This window comes from Cloeon dipterum, chromosome 2 (assembly GCF_949628265.1).
Source record: "Cloeon dipterum chromosome 2, ieCloDipt1.1, whole genome shotgun sequence".
In the NCBI taxonomy this organism is placed as follows: Eukaryota; Metazoa; Arthropoda; class Insecta; order Ephemeroptera; family Baetidae; genus Cloeon; species Cloeon dipterum.
The window spans coordinates 7,288,704-7,312,903 of record NC_088787.1 but is presented as its reverse complement, the minus strand read 5'-3'; the positions used below and the strand labels follow the sequence as shown (position 1 = coordinate 7,312,903).

Below are 24,200 nucleotides of genomic sequence, written 5' to 3'. Positions count from 1 at the left end.
TAAAAATTACATTAGAAAATCAAACATTTTACGCCGATTCTCCAACTGAAATTTTTAAAGACTTATGGTTGTTAGCTAAATGCTTTGGGGAGCGAAAATAAATCTCCAGATTTTTCAATAAATCTTAATATATAATTACCAAAGAGGTTGCTTGAAAGCCGCAGTTAAAAAAACGATAAGATTGTATTATTTAAAAATTAATTTAACTGGTATGGAAATAGGAGGACATGAACAATTTTATTATTAAATTTATGGAGCGAAATTTTGCATCAATTCCCTGAATAATTTGTCGCATTTTTATTTTATTATTTGTTTAACTCACTTGAGCTTTCCGTCTTTGGCGGCTGGCGACTCTTGCACGACGAACAGCACGTGGATCGGCTCCGGTCCCCTGATGGGGTCGTCGCCGCCCACGATGCTGAAGCCGAGACTCGCTCCAGGACTGCGGTTTAGCACCACTATCCGCGGAAACTGCAGGCACCTGAGCAACACCACATTTGTCGAAAATAAACTATTATAATTTATGTTTCAATGGGAGATCACAAAAAATTACCACTATGCTTGAGCTTTTTAGTAACGGAGTCTAAAAATAATTTTCTTCAATCCTTAAAAACGATCGCTTTTTGACAGTTGGCTTTAAGTTCCTAAGAAAAAAAATGCTAGCGATTTTTTAAATTAAGGTAATAAAATGATTATTTAAGTAGCAGTCAATTTCTTTGAATTTTCCCACTCAAAATTAAATAGTCAATTTTTTACAAAAAACGAACCCTTGCAAACCATGTTTTTTTAAATATTAATTTTCATTTTCTCAGAAAATTGAACCCTGAAATTAAAATTATTTTTTACGAACCTTGGTAGTTTTTGCCAGTAAAGCCAAGAGGGAATGAAATTATGGCTGCCAACCGACGTCTCAGGTCCCTCGAGCAGTCCAAGGCCGACGATTGACCTTTCGACCGTGGCCTTTAGCGTGGCCACCGCCTGCGAGTGTGTCAGGCCGAGCAGACTGGTGCCGTTCACGCTGAGCAGAATGTCTCCCTTCTACGAACACGGCAGGAATAATTATAAATTAGCATGTCAAGCTGAATTAATATTCATGACAGGGGTGTTCTCCGATAAAATAAAATTTTAAATAATTTCCTTAGAGTGTAAGTGGTTTTTTTAAATAATTGTCTGAATTCTTCAACCTCAAATCCTAAAAATCGATTTAAATTTTTACTGAAACCTGTTAAGAGTGAAATAAATAAAATATAGAACAAGAAATATCATGACACTGATCTTAGGAAAATAATTTGCAAATGAATAAAATCTATTCAATTTTATTTGCTGAATTTCGCCAAGACTTCTAAGTTTTTAGTAAATTTAAATTTCCAGCTAAACATTTTATTTTTAGAGGGTTATTTCAAGAAAGAAGTTTTACTGCAAATAAGAAGTAATCTGCAAAATTGCTGTTTTAATATTAAGAACAAGTAAACTAAAATTGGAAACAAAAATAGATAAACCAGGGGTAGAAAACAAACCACAACGCCCAGACTTTGAAATTGAACACCTCGGGGGTGTGGCGGGGAGTGAGACGTGGGAAGGGGCAAATTGGCTGATTGCGTTTCGTACCCAAACTTGCTGCGTCCTGCCGATGCAGCCCTGCGGGTGGATGTTGGCGATGTAGATGGGGATGTCGCCCTCGTTGCTGCCCAGCCCGCCGCCGATGCGCATCCCCAAGCTCTCGTTTGGATCCTGCCAACAGTCAGCGTCACCTGCATAATTCATGCGCCCCCAAATCTAATTCTCGGCGCGGATAATTATTATGGCGGAGCGGCTCCGCATCAGCCAAGCATTAATCTCAATGGCGTGCGTTGCACTCTCCGCGGGGAATGCGGTTAAGCTGATGGGCTGATGTATGCAACGCGCGCGGCGCACCAGACGAGCCGGTTGCATGCACGTGAATCATCTAATTTCAAGGAGTGCAATCCACGCTGCATAGACTTTAAAGAGGAAGGAATGATGGTGAATTTTCCGCAAAATCCTTTAATAAAAATAAAGATTAGGTCCTAAGGATCTTTTACAGTTAAAAATACATGGAAAATTTCGAGAAAATCGGCCTCAAAGTTAGCATTGTTTTAAATGGCGAATTTTCGAAGGAATTTTGCAATCGCGATTTTCACTGAATTTTCGCATTTCCCCAAAGAAAGAATAGCACTATCAGAGAGATCTCGATCATAGGATTCCAAATCACGGGGGTAAACATGGTCAAGCGCTGGTAATTTCGGAGAAAACTTGTAAAAACCATCTGATTGGTCAACAGAGGGGGGCGTTACCCGCTGTAGCTTCTCGCTTGGATACAAAAGGAGGCCTAATTTCACTTAAAGACCGTCTTTGACGAAGTTTCTGAGCACACCAATCGATTCTTGATGGTCGAATTAGGTAAAAAGGATATTTTTTCCGGCCAAAAAGTCCAGCGCGAAGTGCGTAGCACAAGTAGAACTTTTTCCCGCCAAAACAATATGAACCTCTATATTCGAGAACTGCGCATGTGCCAGAGCTGGTGTGGCCGAGGAGAGGTGTCTCATCAGCCGCTAGCAGCCGGCGGTTGGTGTGTGCCAGCTCTGACGCATTTCTCACATAAAGGTTGATATTGTTTTGGCGGGAAAACGTTCTACTTGTGCTACGCACTTCGCGCTGGACTTTTTGGCCGGCAAAAATATCTATTTTACCTAATTCGACCCTCAAGAATCGATTGGTGTGCTCAGAAACTTCGTCAAAGACGGTCTTTAATTACCATTTTAATTGCACTTAAAATTCTTCCATCTCTTAGTAAGGACATTCTACATATCAATAAAAAATATTTCTCCTACCTTGCAGATGCTGACAGTCTTCTGCTGGAGGAGGACGGCGTCGAGCTGCTTGTTGCTGTTACGTTGGTAGTATCGCATGAGTGCGATGTCCTCGGCGTTGTCCAGCGACCAGCGCTTGCTCTTGTGCGACGTGCCCGAGGAGGTGGCGCTGCTGCTCGAGTCGGCGACGCAGCGGAATTGGTTCTCCTCGATCAGGGCCTCGCACGAGCTGCTGCGGAAGCCCTCGTGGTGGTAGATGATCTTGGTGGTGTTCATGTTGCGGTCCGGCGTGCACTCCACCTGCTGCCAACTGCGGCACGGCGACGCGTCCGACTCGGAGCAGCTCGACGACGACTCGTGCTTCTCCTTGCTCAGACGACGCCGCGCCACCACCAACGTCACCTTTTCACAGCTCTGAGGACGGAATTCAACGAAATTAAAAATGTTTTTCCTGCAAGAAAAATTATTAAAGCAGAGGTTTTTCTTTAGGTTTTACAAATATTTTTTAATCTTGCGTCGATAAAAAGTTAGGGAAGTCACACGAGAATGTCATGATTTTTCATTTGAAATTAATTTCGGCGTCCTAGGAAATAGGAAAATTAAAAGTTTGCTTATTTTGCTATACAAAGAGGGAGGTGAATTATTTTGATTTTAATCAAAAGATGCTTAAAATAAAAATCTGCAATAATATTAATAAAGTAGTGTAAGAAAGAGACAGTTTAATTTATTTGTTTTTCCAGAATTTAAAAGGTTTGAAAGGTGCGACCCTTATAAATTATAAAAAATTTTGATTAAACAAATTTAAAATTATTATAACAAGTCTTTTTTTAATGAATTAACCATTAAAAAAAATAAAAAAGTTTTATAAAATTGATTGATATAAAAAAATAAGATAAAAATAATAATTATATAATAATTTAAAAATATATTTTATATGTTGTTTAATTTATTTAAAATTTATTTGACTGCAATACTTTATAAAAAATTAAATTTAAAACACAGTAATATTTATTTCCTAAGAATAGCAGCTAAATTCATGCTAAAGGCTGTCTCCCCCCCCCCCCCCCTCAATTTTTGCAATCTAGTTTGCCTGTCACGCGTCCCCGTCACCGCTTTTAACGCTGTTAACACGTCCCTTTCTCGGGCCGCTCGCTGGGCACTATACTTGCCTGAATTAATTGCGAGGCCTGTTCCAGTCGGTGCTTCTGGACGTCCTCGCCGTTAATTGACACGATGCGGTCGTAGGGTTCGAAGCGGCCGCACTTGTCGGCAGGACTGCCCTCTATGACCTCCAGGATGAAGATGCCCGGCTCCATCCACCAGCCGCTCAGCCGCACGCCTAACTGCTGCTCCTGGTTCCGCTCCAAGACCACGCTGAAGTGCTCTACAGTCGAATAAAAACAAGTATAAACGACTCTGAGCACAACGAGAAATAATTAATTGAAATAGGAGATTGACTAAAAAGGGTTGAAAAAAATTGAGAGCGCATTTTCCTGACAATCTGATTGGTTATAAGGAAACATCTGTGCTCAAATTTTGTAATTTTTTGTTGGAAAGTGATAAACTCTATTCAAAAAATATTTAAAGCTGTTCCTATGAAATTGAAGACAATTTTGGTTGTTTTATTTTTACCCAGTTGTATAAACCCTTAGTTTTCGAAGCCACCAACAGATGGTGCCACCGTATACTTTCGTAATTAATTTATAGCGTATTGTTGATTTGATTGTTGTATTTGGTCTGTATTATTTCATTGTTGCCGTGTAAGAATTTTAAATTGTCATTGTTGTTTTCTAACTGTTAACGCGAATATTCAAATTGTATCATTCTTCATTTGGCAGTTCATTGTAACGGACGTTTAGTAGTTCGCGGACCCAAGAATTTGGGGTAAGTGCCATTAGTGATAAAATATTATTGTAATTGTAATTGATTGAATGTATTACAGTCCTGTTGGTGATTAAACAAGTCTGTGTTAAAAGAAGAATTATATTTGGTCAACTCTTCCCTGCGACCAAAAATTTAATTTAAAAGAACTCCGCTGCGATTTCAGACTCAATCTAGCTACTGTACATTCTTCACTAAATATATTTTCTTTTCAAGCACTCAAAACCAAAATCAGTCCTGGCAATCGCCATAGAAACGTTGGAAAAGATTTTATATTTAAAAAAAATAATTTTTCAAGATTCTACGGCGATTGGTTTAACCGATTTTGGTTTTCAGTACGTCAAAAGAATGTATATTAAGTGAAGAATGCGTATAGTGGCGGGATTGAGTCAAAAAATCGCAGCGAAGTGCTTTTAAATTAAATTAAATTAGTTACGAAAGTATACAGTGGCGCAATCTCTGTTGGTGGCTTCGGACACCAAGGGCTAATACAACTGGTGTATTGGCTTGGAAATATATTTTGATTAAAACGTGGTTTTTTCATTATTCTTTGAATAAAGAATTTGGTGAGATAAATTAATAAATTGAGTAGTTGAAAGAAAGGAATCCCGTTTGAAAAATCGTAAATTTTTTAGTTTTAAATTGCGGAGGCGAAAATCTAACAATTAGTAAATATTGAAATTAATCCTTTTGAAATACAAAAAATGCTTCATTTTCCTTAGTGGACGGTGCTCTCCAAATTTTAATTAATTTACAAAACTGCTTCAATTCTCTCAAAAATATTTTTTCCTTTTTAAAATCACAATTTTGCACCAAGGAAAGTTACGAGATATTTTATGGCAAAGGGACTTGAAGAAATATCCTTTCAGTCAGATGTAGAAACAGCAAAAGTGGCTGGAACGACTTCCTATTGGTGGCAGGCAATTTCCTGCCAGCACTCGACAGGATGAGAGAGAGAGAAAAAGGTGTCGAGCGGCCGTCTCTTTTTATCGCATCGGCGTAAACACGGGGCTGAACCGAAATTACCTTCCTCGTAATGCGCCGAGCTGCGCGAGTGATAAGCCTCGATGCGCTCCCTGTAGACGCCCAGTCGTAAAACAGGTCCTGATTTCCGCAATAATTGGCAAACCTGTAAAAAGAGACAGAGTGTCTTGGTAAATACAAATGCAACGCGTTTACGACGGCCGTAATTCACGCGTGGCGAAATTCGAATTATGCGCCGAAGCCATAAATAGCGCTGCACAGCACGAGCCGAATTTAATTAAATTTCGGCATCGAGAAGGGACAACCCGAAACTTGCTAATGCGCGCAATTTGCTTAATGGCGCGCGCAGTGTTCGCTTAATCGACGGTCGTCCTCCCGATTTCTTCTTCGCAACGCCTTCAATTAAACGCAGATAAAAGCAATGACCCGAAACGCTTGTTCCGCAATCTCTGCTGCATATGTGTCTAATTATACTCTATACACTCAAGTTTCTGTTTTTAATGACGCTCCAGTCGATTAACTCGCCTGTAGAGGAGTTAGCTGGAATTCGTTTTGTTCGTGCAGATTTAAGTAAACAAATTTGGAGCCGTTTCTCTATGCGCCATTGACCTCGAATTTCAAATTCTATTTGATACAGTCGATATTCTACGACTTTGAAGCATCAAATAAATTAGACATGTTATAAATTTGTTACTTCTGCAAATTAATAGCTTTTTTCTTCCACATTTTCGCTGTAACAGTTTTCTTCAAATCAGGAAAATTTGAACATTCATCCACAAAATGATGAAAAAGCATAATTTTATTTCCTTTTTAAAAATACAAATTCATCGTCCTCTTGAACTTGAAATGTTCATCAATACAATATCTTAATTTTCGTATCAACATTAAAGAAAAGTTATAGATTGATTACTTTTAAATAATCTCCAAAAATCTATTAAATTTAAAAAAATGAGACCATTAATGAAATAATAGTTAAATTTTCATAATTAAGAGTAATCATATTCTGTTTATTCATTTAAACTTGAGTTTATATATCAATATATTATTTATATATCGGATTATTTTAATTATAACGAGTATTGTTAATTTGGGAAATGGATAATGGTAAATTCACGTTATTAAAACTATGAATAAATTTTTCTACACAAATTTTATTCATTTTATATTTTGGTCGCTGTACTAATTAGGCAGATGGATTGTGCCTCAGCACATTGGTTAGCTATGAACTGGTACACTGGAATTTGATAAAATAAAATGGTAAAATGTTAATCGAATTTTGCAAATACGTTTACTTACCTATATGCAATATCTGAACTAAAAAAAATTTGTTTCAAATTAACAAATAATAAAAATAAATTAAAATAAAATAAAATATTTAAAAAAAATTGTTTAATTAAATTTTCATATTTTAGTTTCAACTATTTTATTATGTTTGCAATGTAATATATCTATATATATATATATATATATATATATATATATATATATATATATATATATATGTTTATTAGCACGTTAATTTTTCATTTTTTAAGCAGTTTCATTAATTTGTAAAATAATAAAATTATCTTAGGATAATTTCGCCTCACCAAATGTGAAAAACGATTGGCTTCACTCGATCACTGGACGCTAGAAAGATTTACTGCTAAAATAATATTATTTTATTTATTATGTAATTAATTAAATTGTTCAGAAACGCAATGCAATTTATTTTTACTTGATTATTTGAAAGATCAAACTCTTGCATTTTTGCACTCATGACACCTTTTTAAAATTTAAAATTATAAGATCTTAATACAAAAAATTGAATAGTAAATAATAGTATATCCTTTTCTGTCATATGGCAATATTTGTTTGGGCAAAATTAACTTGTTAAGTGTTAATTTCTTATAGTGTTGATGAAAAATCAAAATTATCAGATTTTTTTAATTTTGCTACAAAGCCAAAGAGTAATTTTGTGGCCGAGTGGCAGTAATAAATTGATTTTTTGTGGTTTCAACTGGATTAAAAAGTTGGTTTCCGCATCCCACGTTAAATCCGAACTGAATTTTTCTCCACCAAACACCCGTGGTCGCGGGGCAAATATTATCTTTCGGCGTTTGTAAATTCCTGTCGTTCCGCTCGCCAAAGCATAATGTAGTGAGTGAGAATTTGTCTGTTAAAACGGAACACGAGAAACGGATTGAAATAGAGCACCACCTCGTGAAAACGGACGAAATCGATGAGCCGCTCTGCTCATTCAATCTGCCCGTTTTTCGTGTGTTGTCTGCATACATTCGCGGCTTTTGTGTGCGTCGCCGGATAAACACTTTGCGAGATTGGAATTTGTTCTGCTCATCTCCTACCGCCAACAGATGTTTCTTTTCCTTTAATCTGCAGTTGCAATTTTCATCTTTCTCTGAGAGATGGAGGCGCTTTGGAAAATGGGGCACACGCTGATGGAATTAAATTCTTGAATAACTCAACTCACAATATATTCCGACCGCGGCAATAGAAAAATATAAATTGTGGTAAAAGTATTTGAATAAATTTAGGTCACAAAATCGTGTTTCACCGAGTACAATTTTCACATTTCCATGATACGTGTGCTCATTCTTTATTTAGGATTTTTTTACTGCAGCCGCTGCTCAGCAGTCAGCACTTCCCGTGTGCTATGAGCTCACTTTTAAGAGCATCATTTCATATCACATTGCAAGATTAAAAAAAAGAAACTAAAATTGTAGCTCTAATAACGGGAATGTCAGGGAAATTACAGCGAAGGTATTATTATGATTATACATAGTCCGCGGGGAGAGCGGTTGAGTTAATGATGATGTATGCAACGCGCCCGGCGCAGCTGACGAGCGAGTTGCATACACGTGATAAATGAGTTGGACACTACAGGATTAATGGCTACCACAATTATTTCTAGGACCGGTTTCAGGATTGTCATGAAGCTTTGGAATTTTATTTGAGCTTTACACCGGTTAAAACCTATAAAAAGCCACCAAGTTCAATGAGATTGGAAAATTTAGACATTTTTGAACTCAGGGTCCTGTCTGGTACAGACCCTGAAGGTCGATTTAAACCTCTCTAGGTCCACCCTAGGCCCTAATGATGTGTCAAAGCAAATTAAATGCATAAAAATATACTTGACGAACCAGAAGCGAACTGCGCATGTGCGGCCTCAAGCCGGTTTTTATTTTCAAATTCGAATTGCAGCAAAACTGTCGTGATTGCACCTATGAAACTCGGTGTGCTTGTGCAGAATTTGACGGGCTACATTTCAACCTTGAACCCCGAAAAAATCTAAGGGGTTTATCATCCCTTAATTTTGAATTTTAAAAAAAGATCGCGAAAGGTGACCCTGACCTTCAACCTGCGAATTTTTTGTAAATTGGACTCTTCTTTAGGATAAAAAACCAGGTTTTGCAGTGAAAATTTTAAGGTGATAGCTCAACGCAGTAAATAATTAGAGTCCATCTTTCATTAACAGATTTGTTTTTCGGGGATTTTTGAGATACCGAAAAAATAGGGAACGTCCCCATTCCCGAGCTTCAAACCTGGAATGACCTAAACAAGTCACCTAAAAACTTCAACGCCAAAAAAATCGCGTCCAATTGACCTCCAAAGAACTGCTCAAATATGCACAATTTTTTATCAGTTTAAAAAATATTTAAAGTTTTAAGACCTTTATACTTTATATCAAATAAAAATTGCAGCTATAAAGTGACGACAAAACCAGGTAAATTACAGCTTTTGGTTAATCTTTATGACTATAGGTGGTCCTAAATAAAAAGGCTTTCCCTGTAATAAATTAATTAAATTCAATTCAATTTGAATACTCACTTGGTGGTGAGAGGCGTTTGTGGTATCGGTGCCGTTGATCTCGATGATCTGGTCTCCCGGCCTGAGGCGTCCGTCCTGCGCCACGAGCCCTTCGGCGAACACCTCCTGCACCACCACGCATCGCTGCAACACGAGAGTTTATCCAAATTTATGCAAAGAGCCGTAAAAGCCGCCGCTGCCGCTGCCGCGAGAGAGAAAGAGCAGCGAGCGCTGCTCTTTTACGAGCGTTGCGCAATAAAAGTCGAGCCAGAGCCGAAAAAGTGAGACTCAATGATAATAATGATGACACACTCGGCGTTTTATTATTAATCAATAAGTGGCCAATGAGTGTTTTGTGTCCCAGCAGAGCACAAATTTTACTCAACGCCACTCTGACAGTGAAAAAAACGGCAAAGTTTCCTTTTTTTATTTTCAACAGTTGATATGCGAATCACCGTGCGCGCAGATATGGCGTCTGGTAGAGTACGGCGGGAAATTTACAAACATAAAATGAAATTGGCTTGGAAAATTTATCATCAAAATACCGTCAGCACGATGAATATTTTTGTTGTTATTTCTTTACCACAATAGCTGATTATCCGGTAATTAGCGAATCAATCATTTGATGGCACATCAGGACAAAGTAAATGTAACAAAATACGCGGGAATGAAATTATTAGGTCGGCACGCCTCTTTTTTGACGCTTCTGATTGGCCGCTGGACCGTCTCCTGATTGGCCTCCATTATTTCGACGCCATATTGACTTCTGACCGGCGGGAACCAACAAATTTCGCAACCCAGCCCCCAGTGATGCGAATCTAAATTTGGAGGAAAATTATTTGCGTCATTTCAAAGTATTATAAATAAAGTCTTTTATTTCAGTTCTAAAAATAACGCTTAAAAGGTTCTTATCAAAAAACCACAAACACATCTGTCTTGAAGCTAATATTCCTGTCAGTGAAATTCATAATTTTCCCCCTCTTATAAACACTTTGGTTTATCCGTTAAGTATGCTTCTAGAAGGAATCAACAGTGCACTGAGCGTTTTTTTACTTCCTCGTCGTTGTAAAATTACAAAAAAGGCAAGATGTTTGTAATGGGATGTAATATCATTTTGTAGAAAAAACCGCTGTGAATTTTTAGGAGAGCCTGCAAGCATGAGCGTTAAATAACACTTTGGCAGCCGCGGGTTTCGTCCCTTCTTGGCAGCGCACCGGCGTGAGCCAATAATAAACACATAAAATATAACGACGTGCGCAAATGGCAAAGTTTTCTACTTTCTCTCTCTCGCTCTCTCTCACTCTCACTCGGGCTTTCGTCCTCCTTTCTTATATTCTATAAATGTATGCACGCCGAAGGAGAGAACTCTCGTTTATTCGCAAGAAGGAAAATAGAAAAGCGCAGGAGCAAAGTAGCGAATATAAAACAGCCATTTGCATAAATATCCTTGGCAGGCAGCTGTATTTTTGAATTTGAATTTCCTTTCCGGCTGCCGCCGCCATCGCCGCCTTTTCCAGGCCGCCCACTCGGAATAAAAAAGGGAAAATTGCACCAGAGAGAGAGAAAGAGAGAAAGAACTCATCAATCTAGTTAGCTCCTCCATTCCCAATAAAAAGCGCCCGTGACGATCGCTAATCACCTTTACGTTGGGGACAGATGGAAAATGCCGAACTGATGACTTTTTTAGCCCAGTAGAAATATGATAAAAAAGAAGAGTGCTTGTAAATTCATTCTGAATTATTTTCTAGTGAATGCCCGATGCGTAGGGTCCATTCGGAAATATTATACCAAGAGAGTTTTAAAAATTATTAGAATTTTTTAATCTGAGAGGGATAAATAAAAAAATGACAATTCATCAATTGTACAAACCCTCATTGTTTGAAGCCGTCAACAATGGCGCCACCGTATAATTTAGTAATAAATTTATTTTAAAGGCACTTTTCCTCTGTGATTTCAGACTTAATCCAACTACTGTGCATTTTTCACTTAATATGCTTTCTTTTGACGTGCTTGAAACCAAAATCGGTTCAGCCAATCGCCGTAGAATCAAGAAAAATATTTTTTTGCAATATAAAATCTTTTCCAACGTTTCTGCGGCGAATGGCAGGACTGATTTTGCTTTTCAGCGTGTCAAAAGAAAGCATATTAGAATGCACCATTGCAGGTTTGAGTCTGAACTCGCAGCGGAAGTGCCTTAAAATTAAATTTGTTACGAAAGTATACGGTGGCGCCATCTGTTGGCGGCTTCAGACACTAAGGGTTTTAAAACTGGTGAATTGGGATGCAAATTAAATGACAGTTTACTGTCACAGTTAATTTTTGACGAACAGAAAAAGCTCATAAAAATAGAAATAAAATCTATCGAGTTTACAAAGACAAACCTGAAACAAAAGAGAATGATTGCAAAGTAATTAATGCAACAAAAATGATAAAAAAGCTTTTTGAATTATTTCTTGTTGAAATGAGGAAAATTGTCCGCCTTAAACTGATTAAATTATTTATGTCTTACAATACAATACGTCTGGCTTCTACCTGTTTAACAAGGAAATTGGACGCCAAAAATCCAATTTCGCTCATGAATACAAACTAATGTATCCAAAACAAGGAAACTTTCCTTATTTACCTTTCTGCACAGACGCGTTTTATTCAAATTTGCGAGCGACACAAGCGAGGCGAAAAATTTGCACAAGCAAATTGAATTTCGGAACCGCTAGTGCGTCTTCCGTGCAGACTGCTGCGCGGAGAGCAACTAAAAAGGAGTTTGTCGTCGGGCGCGGGCGAAATTAAACCTCATTAAAACGATATCACGGCGTCGGCGTCTCATTTTTCTTCATTAAAAACGCGTCACCAAGCATCTGCATTGTGTTCTCGTATGTCTCGCTCGCCTCGTCCCCCCAAAGGAATTCGCTAATTAAATTTAATATCTGCCTCTTGGTGCGCTCCGGATTAATCACACGGCTTCTAAATATAAAGATCTCCTTGCCTGCCGCCGAATTAATACACTTCTTTTCATCAAATGCTCCACTCTTAATCTCCAGAGACGGAGCAAAAATGCCCAATGGAAAAGTTGACTGCGAATCGAGACGCATTAAAAGTTGAAAATTGTGCTTGGAATTCTACGCTCGAATTTTTTTCCTCTTCCCTCGACTCAAATGTAAAAGTTTCGAGCACTCTCCGCTCGCGAAATCATCTTTTGCTGCTACTTTTCCGATGCGAGTTTCAAGAAGCGAAAGCTTTAAAAAGATTGGGGGTGTAGAATAAATATTTTAGATGTCGTGGTGAAAATGCGGTCCAGCTTATTTCTCCGAATTTTAATTTTTGTATTTTATATTCTGACTAAACGTTTGGAGCTCAAGTGAAATTATCATGAACTCCTCAAAGGTGCACTGGAACCACATTTTTTATATTCTAATCGATTCCCGAGGGTAGAAATAGGTGGAGTAAATTATTTTGCTGGTCAAAAATTGTTTTTGGAAGAAGCGCAAAGGAAAACGCTAGCTGCGCAAGCGTCACTGCTCTGACGTCACAGCTCTCTCAGCTGCCAATTCCAAGCATAATGCAATGCTGTGACATCAGAGGGATGGGGTCACGCATGCGCAGTAGCAACCTAAAAGGTTCATGCGTTGCGCGCGCCTCTGCTCGCACGTTAAATGATTATTAATCCCACCTCTTTCCAGCGGGGGCCAGATTCGTGCGACGCGCAGATATGGTGTACGGTGGAGCATGGCGCGAAAAACGGTCACGTGAAAATGCGCGAAAAGAAGCAAGTTTTGATCAATATTGTGACATAATTTGCATTACTTGTACTAATTGTGTCTTTCGGATCGTAAAAACAAACTCTTGACACTGGTACGGCCATCCAAAGAGAGTTTTTGATTCCCACATTCAGACGCCATCTTGGATCTGCGCAGTGCGAACCAATTTTATCGCAAATCTGGCCCCCGCTGCCTCTTTCGACCCTCAGGAATCGACTGGAATGTAAAAAATATGGCTTCAGTGGGTCAATTTAAATAAAATCCTGCATTAACTAAAAATTACAAATGATTCTATCCTTTTTTTAAGCGTAATTAGTTTGCACGAGCGGCAATGCATGAACCTGCAAATGAGTGAGTGTCTCGATTTATCTCTGCCCAGAGAATGGGCACGGCGATTGTTGTTGATGGGGTCATCTGAGCGGATAAATCAGCCGGGCTGGAGTGGCCGGCTAATGACCTTCCTAATTCAGCCGCACGTGATAAATTAAAAAAGACTGGTCGGACGCGTGCTGTCATTTGTCTTGCGGAAATGCTGCATCATTTGGCAGCAGGGGACCACCGTGTATGTGTGTGTTGTTTGCACCCCTACCAGCTTTCTCTGCAAACGAACGCCACTTTCGCGAGGAAATTGGACCCCCGAGGGGCACGCGAGCGGCAAACTTTTGATGAAATTCCAGCACGGCTCGAATTTGTGTGTCTGACGCCGCCGCCACCGCTGTTGAGAAGAATTGCAGAGTTGAAAATGGGCCGTCCGACCCGCGATGTGTTCCCGGCAATTTATGGCGATTGTCTCTTTGACCTTATGTTTTTATTCATGCGCACACGCCATCAGGATTTTTTTTTTCGGGAGCTGTGCCAAAAAGTCTGTTTGTGTAATTGATCACTTTGAAGGTTTGAGTTGAGTTTTAATTCATTCAAATTGCTGTTGATTTAATATTTGTGTTGAGAAACCAATTATTTTCTGTGCGTTTGATCCACCTTTAAATTTTAAAAGAAGACCATGCAGTTTATCAGGTAGTTATTAGACTTAATGAGCAACAAACAATTTAAATTTTAAAATTTTGTAATTTTTTTGTTTAAATTTGTATAATACATACAAAGAAATATTAATTAAATTTATTTAATATTAAAATTTTTTTGTAAACGTTTTTATTATTTTACTTTTAATATTTAATTTAAAACATGAAATTTAATTTAAATGAGTTTTTTTATTGTTTCTCTAATTATTTATTTTTATGGAAAAGTATTTTAAAAAAATAAACATTTCGTCACTCTGCTAGATGGACAGATGGAGAGCCATTAGTCGCATTTTGGATATAGTCCTGAATATCGTCCTACACTTTAGTCATTTTATAGTACTTAAACTTAATTAGCTAACGTGAATATTTTGACAATATCTTTGGAGAGAAACGTATCGATCCTCCATTCTTGATTAAATAAAACTAAACATCATTATTAAGAGTTGCATTTTGAAAGGAACTAAGAGGATAAAACAGTTTCCAAAATAAACCGTCTAAAATTTTCGACCTAAATTTGGCTTGTCTTAAACTGTCATAAATTTCTAACAAACCTCTTTCCTTAAAAGCCACAAAATAGATATAAAAAAGATTCAGTCATGAAAAAAAATCGCAGCATCTTTCATCATCAAATTCCAAGCTTTTCTCTCCTGCCAAATAATTATCGGCCTCTTTACGCCATTGAATAATCCCTCAAGCGCAATCAATAAAGCATACACATCCGAGCAATCAGCCATTTTTCTTCGGCAAAAGAAAAACATTGCCGCGGAGCACAAAGGGCGTTAATTGCGCGGCGGCAAAGCCGCAAACGAGTAGCAAAAGTGCCGATAAACGGGCCGGGGCGCGGGTTTGCTTTCGCCTCTGCAGCACCGGCGTGATGCATGGGCGGCAAGTGCGAAACGAAAGGGGTGTTAAGAGCCGTTCTACCGCATAAACACACGATAAACATACATACGTCTCTATATGTAGTGCACGGTGGCGGCGGCGGCGGCAGCGGCCCTTTGAGGGTTCGCAGCAGCTAGGAGAGAAAGTTGAGCGTCTTGCCAGAGAAATCTTTGCTTAAAATTCCGCTCGTGCCTCAGAGAGGAAAACCACATAAATTGTTTGACTGCGTTCTCGGGGAGAGAGAGAGAGAGCGAGAGAGAGAAGAGAGAGAGAGAAAGCCACACAACGCGCCATCTCCTGCGCGTCTGTCTCTTGCTTTTGCAGCGCCCGGCTCAATCTCGACTCTATATATAATTTCGCGTATAATGGAGAGAAAACATACATCTGATCTCCCTCCGCGCGTTCAAAGCTTAATGAACACACTGCCACTTTGGCGATGGAATATGTGCAATTCCATTCAGACAGTTCATTTCTCAACTCTGCCTATTTTGTAACGGAGAAGGAAAATCTTCGGAGACTTGATAAATAGCAGAAAATTATTAAAGAGCTTGTTACATTTACTTGAAATATTTTCTAGAATTGGGGAAGGCTTCAATTTAAGTGACGAAAAATATAAATATGATTTCTTTCTCCATAAGGGAAATTGACTCGCATTTTGAATCGAGAAGACTCGAATCAAATCAAAATAATAATTTAAAAACCAACCAATTTTTTTAGAAATTTGGCAAAATCTGAAATTCTGCTTTCCTTTGGTCCTTGATTCATGGTTATTGCACAGTTTCGCAAATTTTGAAAAAATATTCATATTTATGGTGCAATAATAAAATTATGAACTTTATTAAGAGGAGACAAAGATTGCCGCTGGATTATCATGCAAATTTCAAAGCCAAATTTCTCAGAAATTAACACGGCCACTTGGGAAATTTTAGCTCTTCCCAATTTCTACGAAATATTTTAGGTAAGGTATAGATATAATTATTATTTTTCAAAATTTACCAGACCTGATTTACTTTAAAGAGAGCTCCTTAAATTATTACTTGCAGTTATTATTATTTTAAAAAATAGCTAATTAAATGTAAAAAACTAAATAACTGTTTAATTATTTCATTATTAAATTTTTTGGAGCTTTTTTTATTAAATTCAATATATAATTCGTAAAAATAATTTACTTTTTGCTTTTAAAAATATTTAATTTAATTTTTGTTTTTAAATACGTCTAAAAGCGCTCTGTTAAGTTTAATTAAAATTTAAAATTTTTATTTGAAATCAAATATAAATTTAGGCTCTCTATTTGTTTACAATAATATTAATTCATTACAATTATTATTACTATGTTCACCTGCTGTTTCTGTTATTAATCGAAATTCTGCTTGCATTATTATTCATTAGGATTCCTATTTGCTGAAATTCCATTTGAAACTGCGATTAAGAGATGCCCAATATGACTTTTAAATAATAAAACTAAATTAAATCGAATAAATATAATACTGTAATTGAAAATTGCTTTTGAAAACCTTAAAAAATCCAGACAAATTTAAAAAAAGGTAAATTTTGGTTTTATATTAATTTTCAAGCACAATTTTCGCCGTGACTCGGTGAAAAGTTGAAGTGGCTTTCCGTTTTCCTGCTCTCCAGTCTGACTTCATTAGTGCACAAAGGGCAAACTCAAATCATCGGCAGCGGTGGCAGCGGCAGTGACTGGTGGTCCGTTTTATTTGCTTTTGAGCGGGGCGCAGGTCGCAAATATTACTCGCCCGAGGGAGTCATGAAGAGAGCGAGCGAGCGAGTGAGCCGAGACCAACTCACCAGAGCAGTGTCGATTCCACCCACGATAGTGATTCCCAAGTTGTTGGACGTGCGTGGAATTTCGATGTGGCTGATTTCTCCTTCCAGCACAGGCAGCCGTGTGATTCCTGCAACAAATAATGCATCGCGTGCATCAGATCCTCGTGTTTTGCAGATCAAAATGCTATACACACTGGTTTTTATTTAGTCAGTTGATTGAATTCGATGTTTAATGACCCCAGAATATTCTAAAATATTTTTTTAGTTTTGTAATTTTTTCCTTTTATTTCCTAAAAATTGCGTTGTTGTCAGAAAAGCAAACAAAGCCTTTGCTCGCATGCTTTCTTCCAAGGAAATAAATTTACGGTCTTAATTTATTACACGAGCAAATTTTGTTGAAACATTAATAGTGGTATTTTCAGAAGATCACACTCAGCGGGGTCCAGATTCGTGCGACGCGCAGTTATGGCGTCCAATGGAGCATGGAGCGAAAAAATGGTCACGTGAAAATGCGCGAAAAGAACCAAGTTTTAGTCAATATTGTGACAAAATTTACATTATTGTGCTGATTGTGTCTTTTGGATCGTAAAAACAAACTCTTGACACTCGTACGGGAATCCAAAGAGAGCTTTTTTCTCCCACATTTAGACGCCATCTTGGATCTGCGCAGTGCGAACCAATTTTATCGCACATCTGGCCCCCGCTGATGGCACTTTCAAAATAAAATATTTAAATATTTTTGGTAGTGTTTTGTGTTTTTATTTTAAGAACAGCGTTGGAGGTCTTTACGGATTTTAAATTAACTGTAAAGCAATGCTCCGGAGAACAAAAATGCCGTCAATTCCGTGAAACTATAAAAAAATTAACGTAGACGTAAAATCATATATAATTGTTTGCGTCTACACGGATGTTTTAATCAATGCAAAAATGTCGATTTGGTCAGTTTTTACTAATAACATTTTTTTCATTCATTTCTAGCTTTGAGTAAAAAACGGAATTTTATAATTTGATTGTAACAGAGAGGTAGAGAGGTCGTAAGTTTGATCAAAGCAATATTTGACTTATTAGGATCGATGGAGTCATTTAATAAACATTCTGCAAACCTTAGTAGTGACGACAGTTATATATTTTAAAATTATTTCTTAAACTATCAATTATTAAATAGGTATAATCTGAGAAAAAAATAAAACTGATGATATTATAAAATTTATATTAAATTAATGTTTAAATAAAATATTTCACAATAAATAAGGCAAGTGGCCCTTGAGTGGGCTGGGTCCCTGAAATGTGCGGCCTGGTGCGCCCATGTTATCCGTTTGCGGTGTTATTGAGACCCGGGTTTCAGCATTCGTGCTAGTGCAGTGCGCGCCCTTCCCGGTCCTCCGGTCCTCGGACAGGGATAAAAAGAGCAAAAAAATAAATAAATTAATAAAACAATATTTTAAAGATTAAATATTAAAGCATAAAAAATTTACTATATATGTTTATGCTACTAAACATTAAGCGTAGCAAAAGTGGATTTTATCAAGGCGGCGGATTGGTCTACGCGGCGCCGTGTGTGCCGTGTATCATGAGCGCTCGTGCACATTGTTCCCGTCGCGAAAGACAAACGCCTTTGTGCTCCAGCGCTATTTACATATGCATGCGGCAATACCCACAGGAAGGCACTTGGCTCTCCAGTCTCCATTCTCCGTTCTTGGTTCTCGGTGCGGATCCGCCCGGCCGCACACTCCGCAGCCGGCGTCGCTCCATTGTTCCCGGCGCTATAGTGGAGCTGACGCGTTTTCACTATTGCTAAAGGTGCGCCGCGCGAATTGTTTACTCCCGCTTCAATTTATAATATCGATCGGCGCTCTCAGTCGCTTTCGAAATAATTCTAGTTCTGTTGACACGCGAGTGAGAATCATGCTAAATGCGATTTGCGCTAGAACGTTACGTTTTGCCTTGTGTACGTACTCCTTGAAGTGGATTGCTTCTGTTGCTTCGCCATGAATTGTAATTCACGGGAAAGACGGATTTGCATACTCTTTGTGATGGGATATTTTCCTTTGCTCCAACTTGAAAACTGACATTAAATGGGTATTTGGAGAATTAAAAAATGGAATGATAATGGGCAACAATTGAAAATTATTTAAATTGTTGGATGCCATAAAGAATTGATCGATTAACAATTTGTTCAACAATTAGCAAAAATAAAAAAGGAACTTCCTACACTAAAAATTCAAATTTTGCCAATTTTCTCCAAAATGTAGAGTGCTTGAACATATTTTCTTGGCATATTCCGATTCCTCTCGTCGAGATCTGTCCAACGGTGTATGCCACTTATTGGAGAAACTCTTGGTTTTGAAATTAAATCGGATTTCAAGTACGGAGACAGCCATTACTAGGGTTGGGAAACTTAGACTGTTTTTTGTACAAAATAGTCGACTATTTTTAGACGCTTTTTGAGAAGGCTGATTTCTGGTGCCAATTTCATGCATTTTCAATATTTTTCAGTTTTTCTTTCAATTATTCAAATTATGGGCCAAAAAATTCACTTAAATATTACCAAAGTTTGTTGGAAAAAGCAGGAAAATGTACATATACGATTAATTTTCATAATTTTTTGTCACACAAATGACACCAGTTCATTTCTAATCACTGTTAGGATTCTAACATTTTACATTTCTTTAAAGAAAAATAAACAAAGCAGAACAGTTTTTAAGTTATCACCACCATTTGCGAAACGTATCAATTTAGTCGTTCTAAAGAAACAAGATACACTCTTTAGCGCCCGGCGAAAACCAAAAGTATTACATTGCACGTTGTTTGCTCAGCGCACGGCGGCTCGTTTCAACAAAAGCTGCGGAGAGGCGGCGAACGTCGGCGGCGAACGTATTCTGATACTGGCCCCGAGGTGCATTAGACGCGAGTAATTGAATTGGTAATTCGATATAGCGGCGGCGCAATAAGACGCCGAGTAATCCCCACGAGCTGACTGAGGCAATAACGTGTCGACGAGCAGAAAACATCTGTGTGTACATACACACACGACGCGTACACAGTAGGTAAACACACATACACACTCAGGAGAAAAGCAGACTTCAAACCGTCACACGCAGCAAGGCCGACGTGCCGCGCGCTAAAGTGGCTCCGATTTGCATTGCTACCTGCACTTGGCGGCTCTGTTTTCGTCAGTCGGTTGCCGGCGTGCGTGTGCTAGACTTTTGCAAATTGCTTTTTTTAATTTGTCTGCCAGGCTTGAAGAGAAGGGTCGAGGGTTTACTGCTCACTGGTTTGAATCTAAGCCGAGAGTTAAGATGGAAATTCCCTTTATGCAAACTTGGTATAACTTTTTAAGCATACAAAGCTGGTTTATACTGCGAAAACTCATTTTATTGTCATTTTTAATTCAACAAAATCATTGCTACTTTTCTTAAAAGATGTTTGATATTGCAAAATCCTGGACAGTCCTTGTTGCCAATGCATGAACTGATCCCTTAGGATTCATTTGAAGCCAAAATTGGTGTGGTTTAAATTTTTGAGAAAAGTTGCTGCAAAGTTAGCATGCTTTCAAATTGTCTCCCGACTTGAAATCTGATTTTATTTCAAAACAAAGAGTTTCCCTGAAACGTTTCACACGCTGTTGGAAAGATCTCGACGAGAGGAATTGAAATCTGTCAAGAAAATGTGGTCAAGCGCTGGAAAGTTTTGAGAAAATTTGAATTTTTTTATTGTTATAAATTTTAGAACAAATTGTTTATCAAACAACTGCTAACCGCATCCAACAATTCAAATAATTTTCAAGAAAAAATTAAAAAAAGGAAATATTCTATGATCTCTCCACTTATTTGAGAAAAAGCGCTTATTTAAGCCGTCAAAAGGTTATTAAAATAATGCCTGAACCTCATTTTTGCTATTTCAACGCTTAATTATTTACATTTAAAATTATCGAGGCGCCGGAAATGGGAATTATTATTCCATGATGAGAAAATTCGGTGAATCTTTAAAATTTTCTAAGCTGGAATATTGCCCAAATTAAAATGACAACTGCTGTCTAAATAGTTCTTTAAATATAAGAAGACCAAAACAAAGACAGTTCTGTCTGTTTTTCGACAAGGAGAAAAATAGCAAAAAATATTGTTGCAAGTGAAAACTGTTTTAATTGAAAATTGATCAATTTTGGGACCAAAAATTATAATAAAAATTAAACAGTTTGGAAAGTCTTCCTGGGCGAAGCGAAAAATTGATATCTTTTTAATTCATAGCCGATTTAGACCGTTTTAGACGGTTTTTAATCAAGTTTTAAAAGCTTAAAATTGGACGGTTCATTTTTATTTTATGTCCCTGCAGTTACTGGAAGCTCGGACTCAGACAAATATAATCCAGTATGTAAATTTCAGTCCTTTTTATAAGTTTTATAATTTTGAATTTAAGAAAATTCTTTTTATTCGAGAGAGTTTGTATAAACGCCGAGCTGTATTATGATCAACTTGTTCCACATTCTGAAAGGGAAGCCGCAGAATCCATCTACGCAGTGCAATTTCCAAGAAATTTCTATTTCTGTGCGTCACGCTACGTATGGTTTCTGCATCAAGAGACAAAACAGAGAAGTCGGTCAAGCGAGCGCGCCAGAGAGGCTTTTGCTTTTGCAGCGCAATAAATCTCAGTGAATGTCCACTCGAACTTTCATTTCTCGTCTGCAACCAAGACGGATGGGAATTACGATTGTGATAAAAACAGCATTAAAATTCTGTCGCATCGATTGGGTGGCCATTTTGCCGGGCTGTCAGATTTATATCTCTCGCGAGAGGTCGCTCTCGCTTGCTTGCTTGCTTCGCTGCTTGTACCCTCATCTGCAAGCCCATTTCAATAAATCTCGGGTTAACACGCGAGGATTTGCAAGCATCTCTGCTCTGTTTGGCGTCCTCTTCCGTTCGCTCTCTTCTCTCTCGTGCGAGTGTCGTTGCGATTTATGCGCGCGGTGCCGCCCATCGCCGCGCCAAGGAACCCTAGCTTTTTGAGAAAGAATCAAGCCACGCGTTGAAAACAAATGCCACGCACAATTTACAGCGACGGATACACTCGGCAAAAAGCGGTGCGTTTCCATCTCAATTGTCTTCAGCTTTTTGCTAGGAAAAAGAGCATTTTGGCGAGCTGATTCGTGTAAAGGGTTCTCTCGAATATGTATAAAACATTTTCCTCTAAAAGAAAAACGTTGTGAAGAGGAAATAAAAAAAGAACCATATAGCCTTTGAATGAATCGTTTGAAAATAAAATTTAGGGATTTCTCTAAACCGGAGGATTTAAACGTTTTACAAATTGCGTAGTCACTTTTATGCGGGTATTTCGTAAATAATAATTTCAAATTGATAAAGACATATCAAGATATTAAGTGTCGAGCAAATTTGGTTTCAATATCATTTGCTAAATAATGACGCTTCTTGGATGTTTATTCAAAAAAAGGATAAGTAAATCAATGAAAAATAGTATTATTTATAATTTCTTTAGTATAATTTTAAAAATTAATCCCCGTTGCATATTAAATAATATTGCTATAGTCACAAAAAATTATTGATTATTTCTAAAACAGAGATTTTCAATTCGATTATTTATTTCAATTTTGTTCTGCCGGATTTTAGTAAGGTTGCGTGAGAGTGAACCAGGGTTCGTTTACTGACCAAAGAGCTGTTAATGCGCTTTTGCACCCCTTCTGTTATTGGAAAAAGTTTGATTTTTGGCACACAAATTGAGTTAGATTGGTTAATGTTTAATATTCAACCCCCTATTTCATCCCTGAAACCCTTCCAATCCCTAAGACCCGAATAAATCTGGCTCTTTTGCTTTTCTTGGCGATCATAAACGCTATAAAAATGCTTAAATTAAGGTTTATTGACCTTCTATTCTACTCACCCATCCATCATGAGGGTGTCCACCCCCACCCTCGCAATGTAGTTGGCCCAAAAGACCAACATTAGAAGAAACTAAACCACCTTTAATTGTAAAATAATTGTTGTTTGGAGTAACTACATTTGAAGATTGGGGGTTCAGTACCCCTAGAATGGTTTTGTGAGGGGTGGTTAAGAAGGGTAAGTTACATTTCAAACTCAGGAACGATAAAGATCACCGAGAAAAGCAAGAGCTACATTTATCCAGGTCTATATAGGGATGGAAAAGGTGTTTTTAGTGATTTAAGGGGGTTGGAAGTCACACATCATCTAGACGAACCATTTATTAATCAACTTCTGTACCAACAATCCACCCTCTATATACCATTAACAGAAGGCCGGGGTCTAATAGCGAATTAACTACCCTGAGATCACAAGAAATTCATAATGACCTCTAAAAATCTCTTCTCTTTCTGCAACCCTTTCAAGACCGTCTTTGACACAGTTTCTGAGCACACCAATCGATTCTTGAGGGTTGAATTAGGTAAAGTGGATCTTTTCCCTGACCAAAAAATGCAGCGCGACGTGCAAACCTTTTTTTCCCGCCAAAACAATTAACCTCTACATGCGAGAACTGCGCATGCGTCATAGCTGGTTTGAGCATTTGCAGTGAGACCACCTGTACGAATGTCTTCTTTTTCAGATCCAGCCAGCTCTGACGCATGCGCACTTCTCGCATGTAGAGGTTAATTGTTTTGGCGGGAAAAAAGGTTCGCACGTCGCGCTGCATTTTTTAGTCGGAAAAATATCTACTTTACCTAATTTAACCATCAAGAATCGATTCATGAGCTCAAAAACTTCATCAAAGACGGTCTTTAATAAATTTCAAATTAAAAACCACATTCCCTTTACATCCCCGCCGAGAGTAAAATTATTTTTATTTATCAACGGTGCTGGAATGAAAATTACCGAAGCGGAAGACGTAAGCGGTTTAAGTGTATATCCTCCCCGACGGCGGCCGAAAGCGAGCTGCTTTAATTCGTCGGTGCGGTGAAAAGAAGTTTTTCAAGTGAAAAAACTCCACCGCAGAAAATAGCGTGGATGATGGCCAAAGAGCGCTGGGTGCGCGTTCCCTTTTGAAGCGGCGCTCGGGCTAACAAGAATTTCGCAGCCCACTTGAAAAGGCCTCTTTTTACTCGTTGCCGCGGCTTCAAAAATGGACCCGACGCCAATTACGCTAAAAGCCTCGCAAATTGAGTGAAATTAACAACGGACCCTTGCTTCCGCTCGATTCTCTCTATGCCGAATATTTTCTATGGTCGGCAGAGGCGGGCTCGAAAAAAAAACGTTTTTTTATCGCTTCGGAAATGTGAGCGAATCGACGACGAGCAG

At 38.1% G+C, this 24,200-nt stretch overlaps 1 protein-coding gene across 1 annotated transcript in view; it reads right to left on the bottom strand.

Annotated features, from left to right (window-relative positions):
- The window catches only part of LOC135937022 (E3 ubiquitin-protein ligase LNX-like), a 77,824-nt gene that overhangs the window by 690 nt on the left and 52,934 nt on the right, over positions 1-24,200 (bottom strand). The window contains exons 2-9 of the mRNA XM_065480088.1: positions 16,963-17,069; positions 9,522-9,644; positions 5,736-5,838; positions 3,998-4,212; positions 2,850-3,242; positions 1,609-1,731; positions 851-1,038; positions 323-481 (exon numbers count right to left, since the gene is read on the bottom strand). Of these exons, the coding sequence (XP_065336160.1) occupies positions 323-481; positions 851-1,038; positions 1,609-1,731; positions 2,850-3,242; positions 3,998-4,212; positions 5,736-5,838; positions 9,522-9,644; positions 16,963-17,069 (1,411 nt within the window). The remainder of the gene's footprint in view (positions 1-322; positions 482-850; positions 1,039-1,608; positions 1,732-2,849; positions 3,243-3,997; positions 4,213-5,735; positions 5,839-9,521; positions 9,645-16,962; positions 17,070-24,200) is intronic.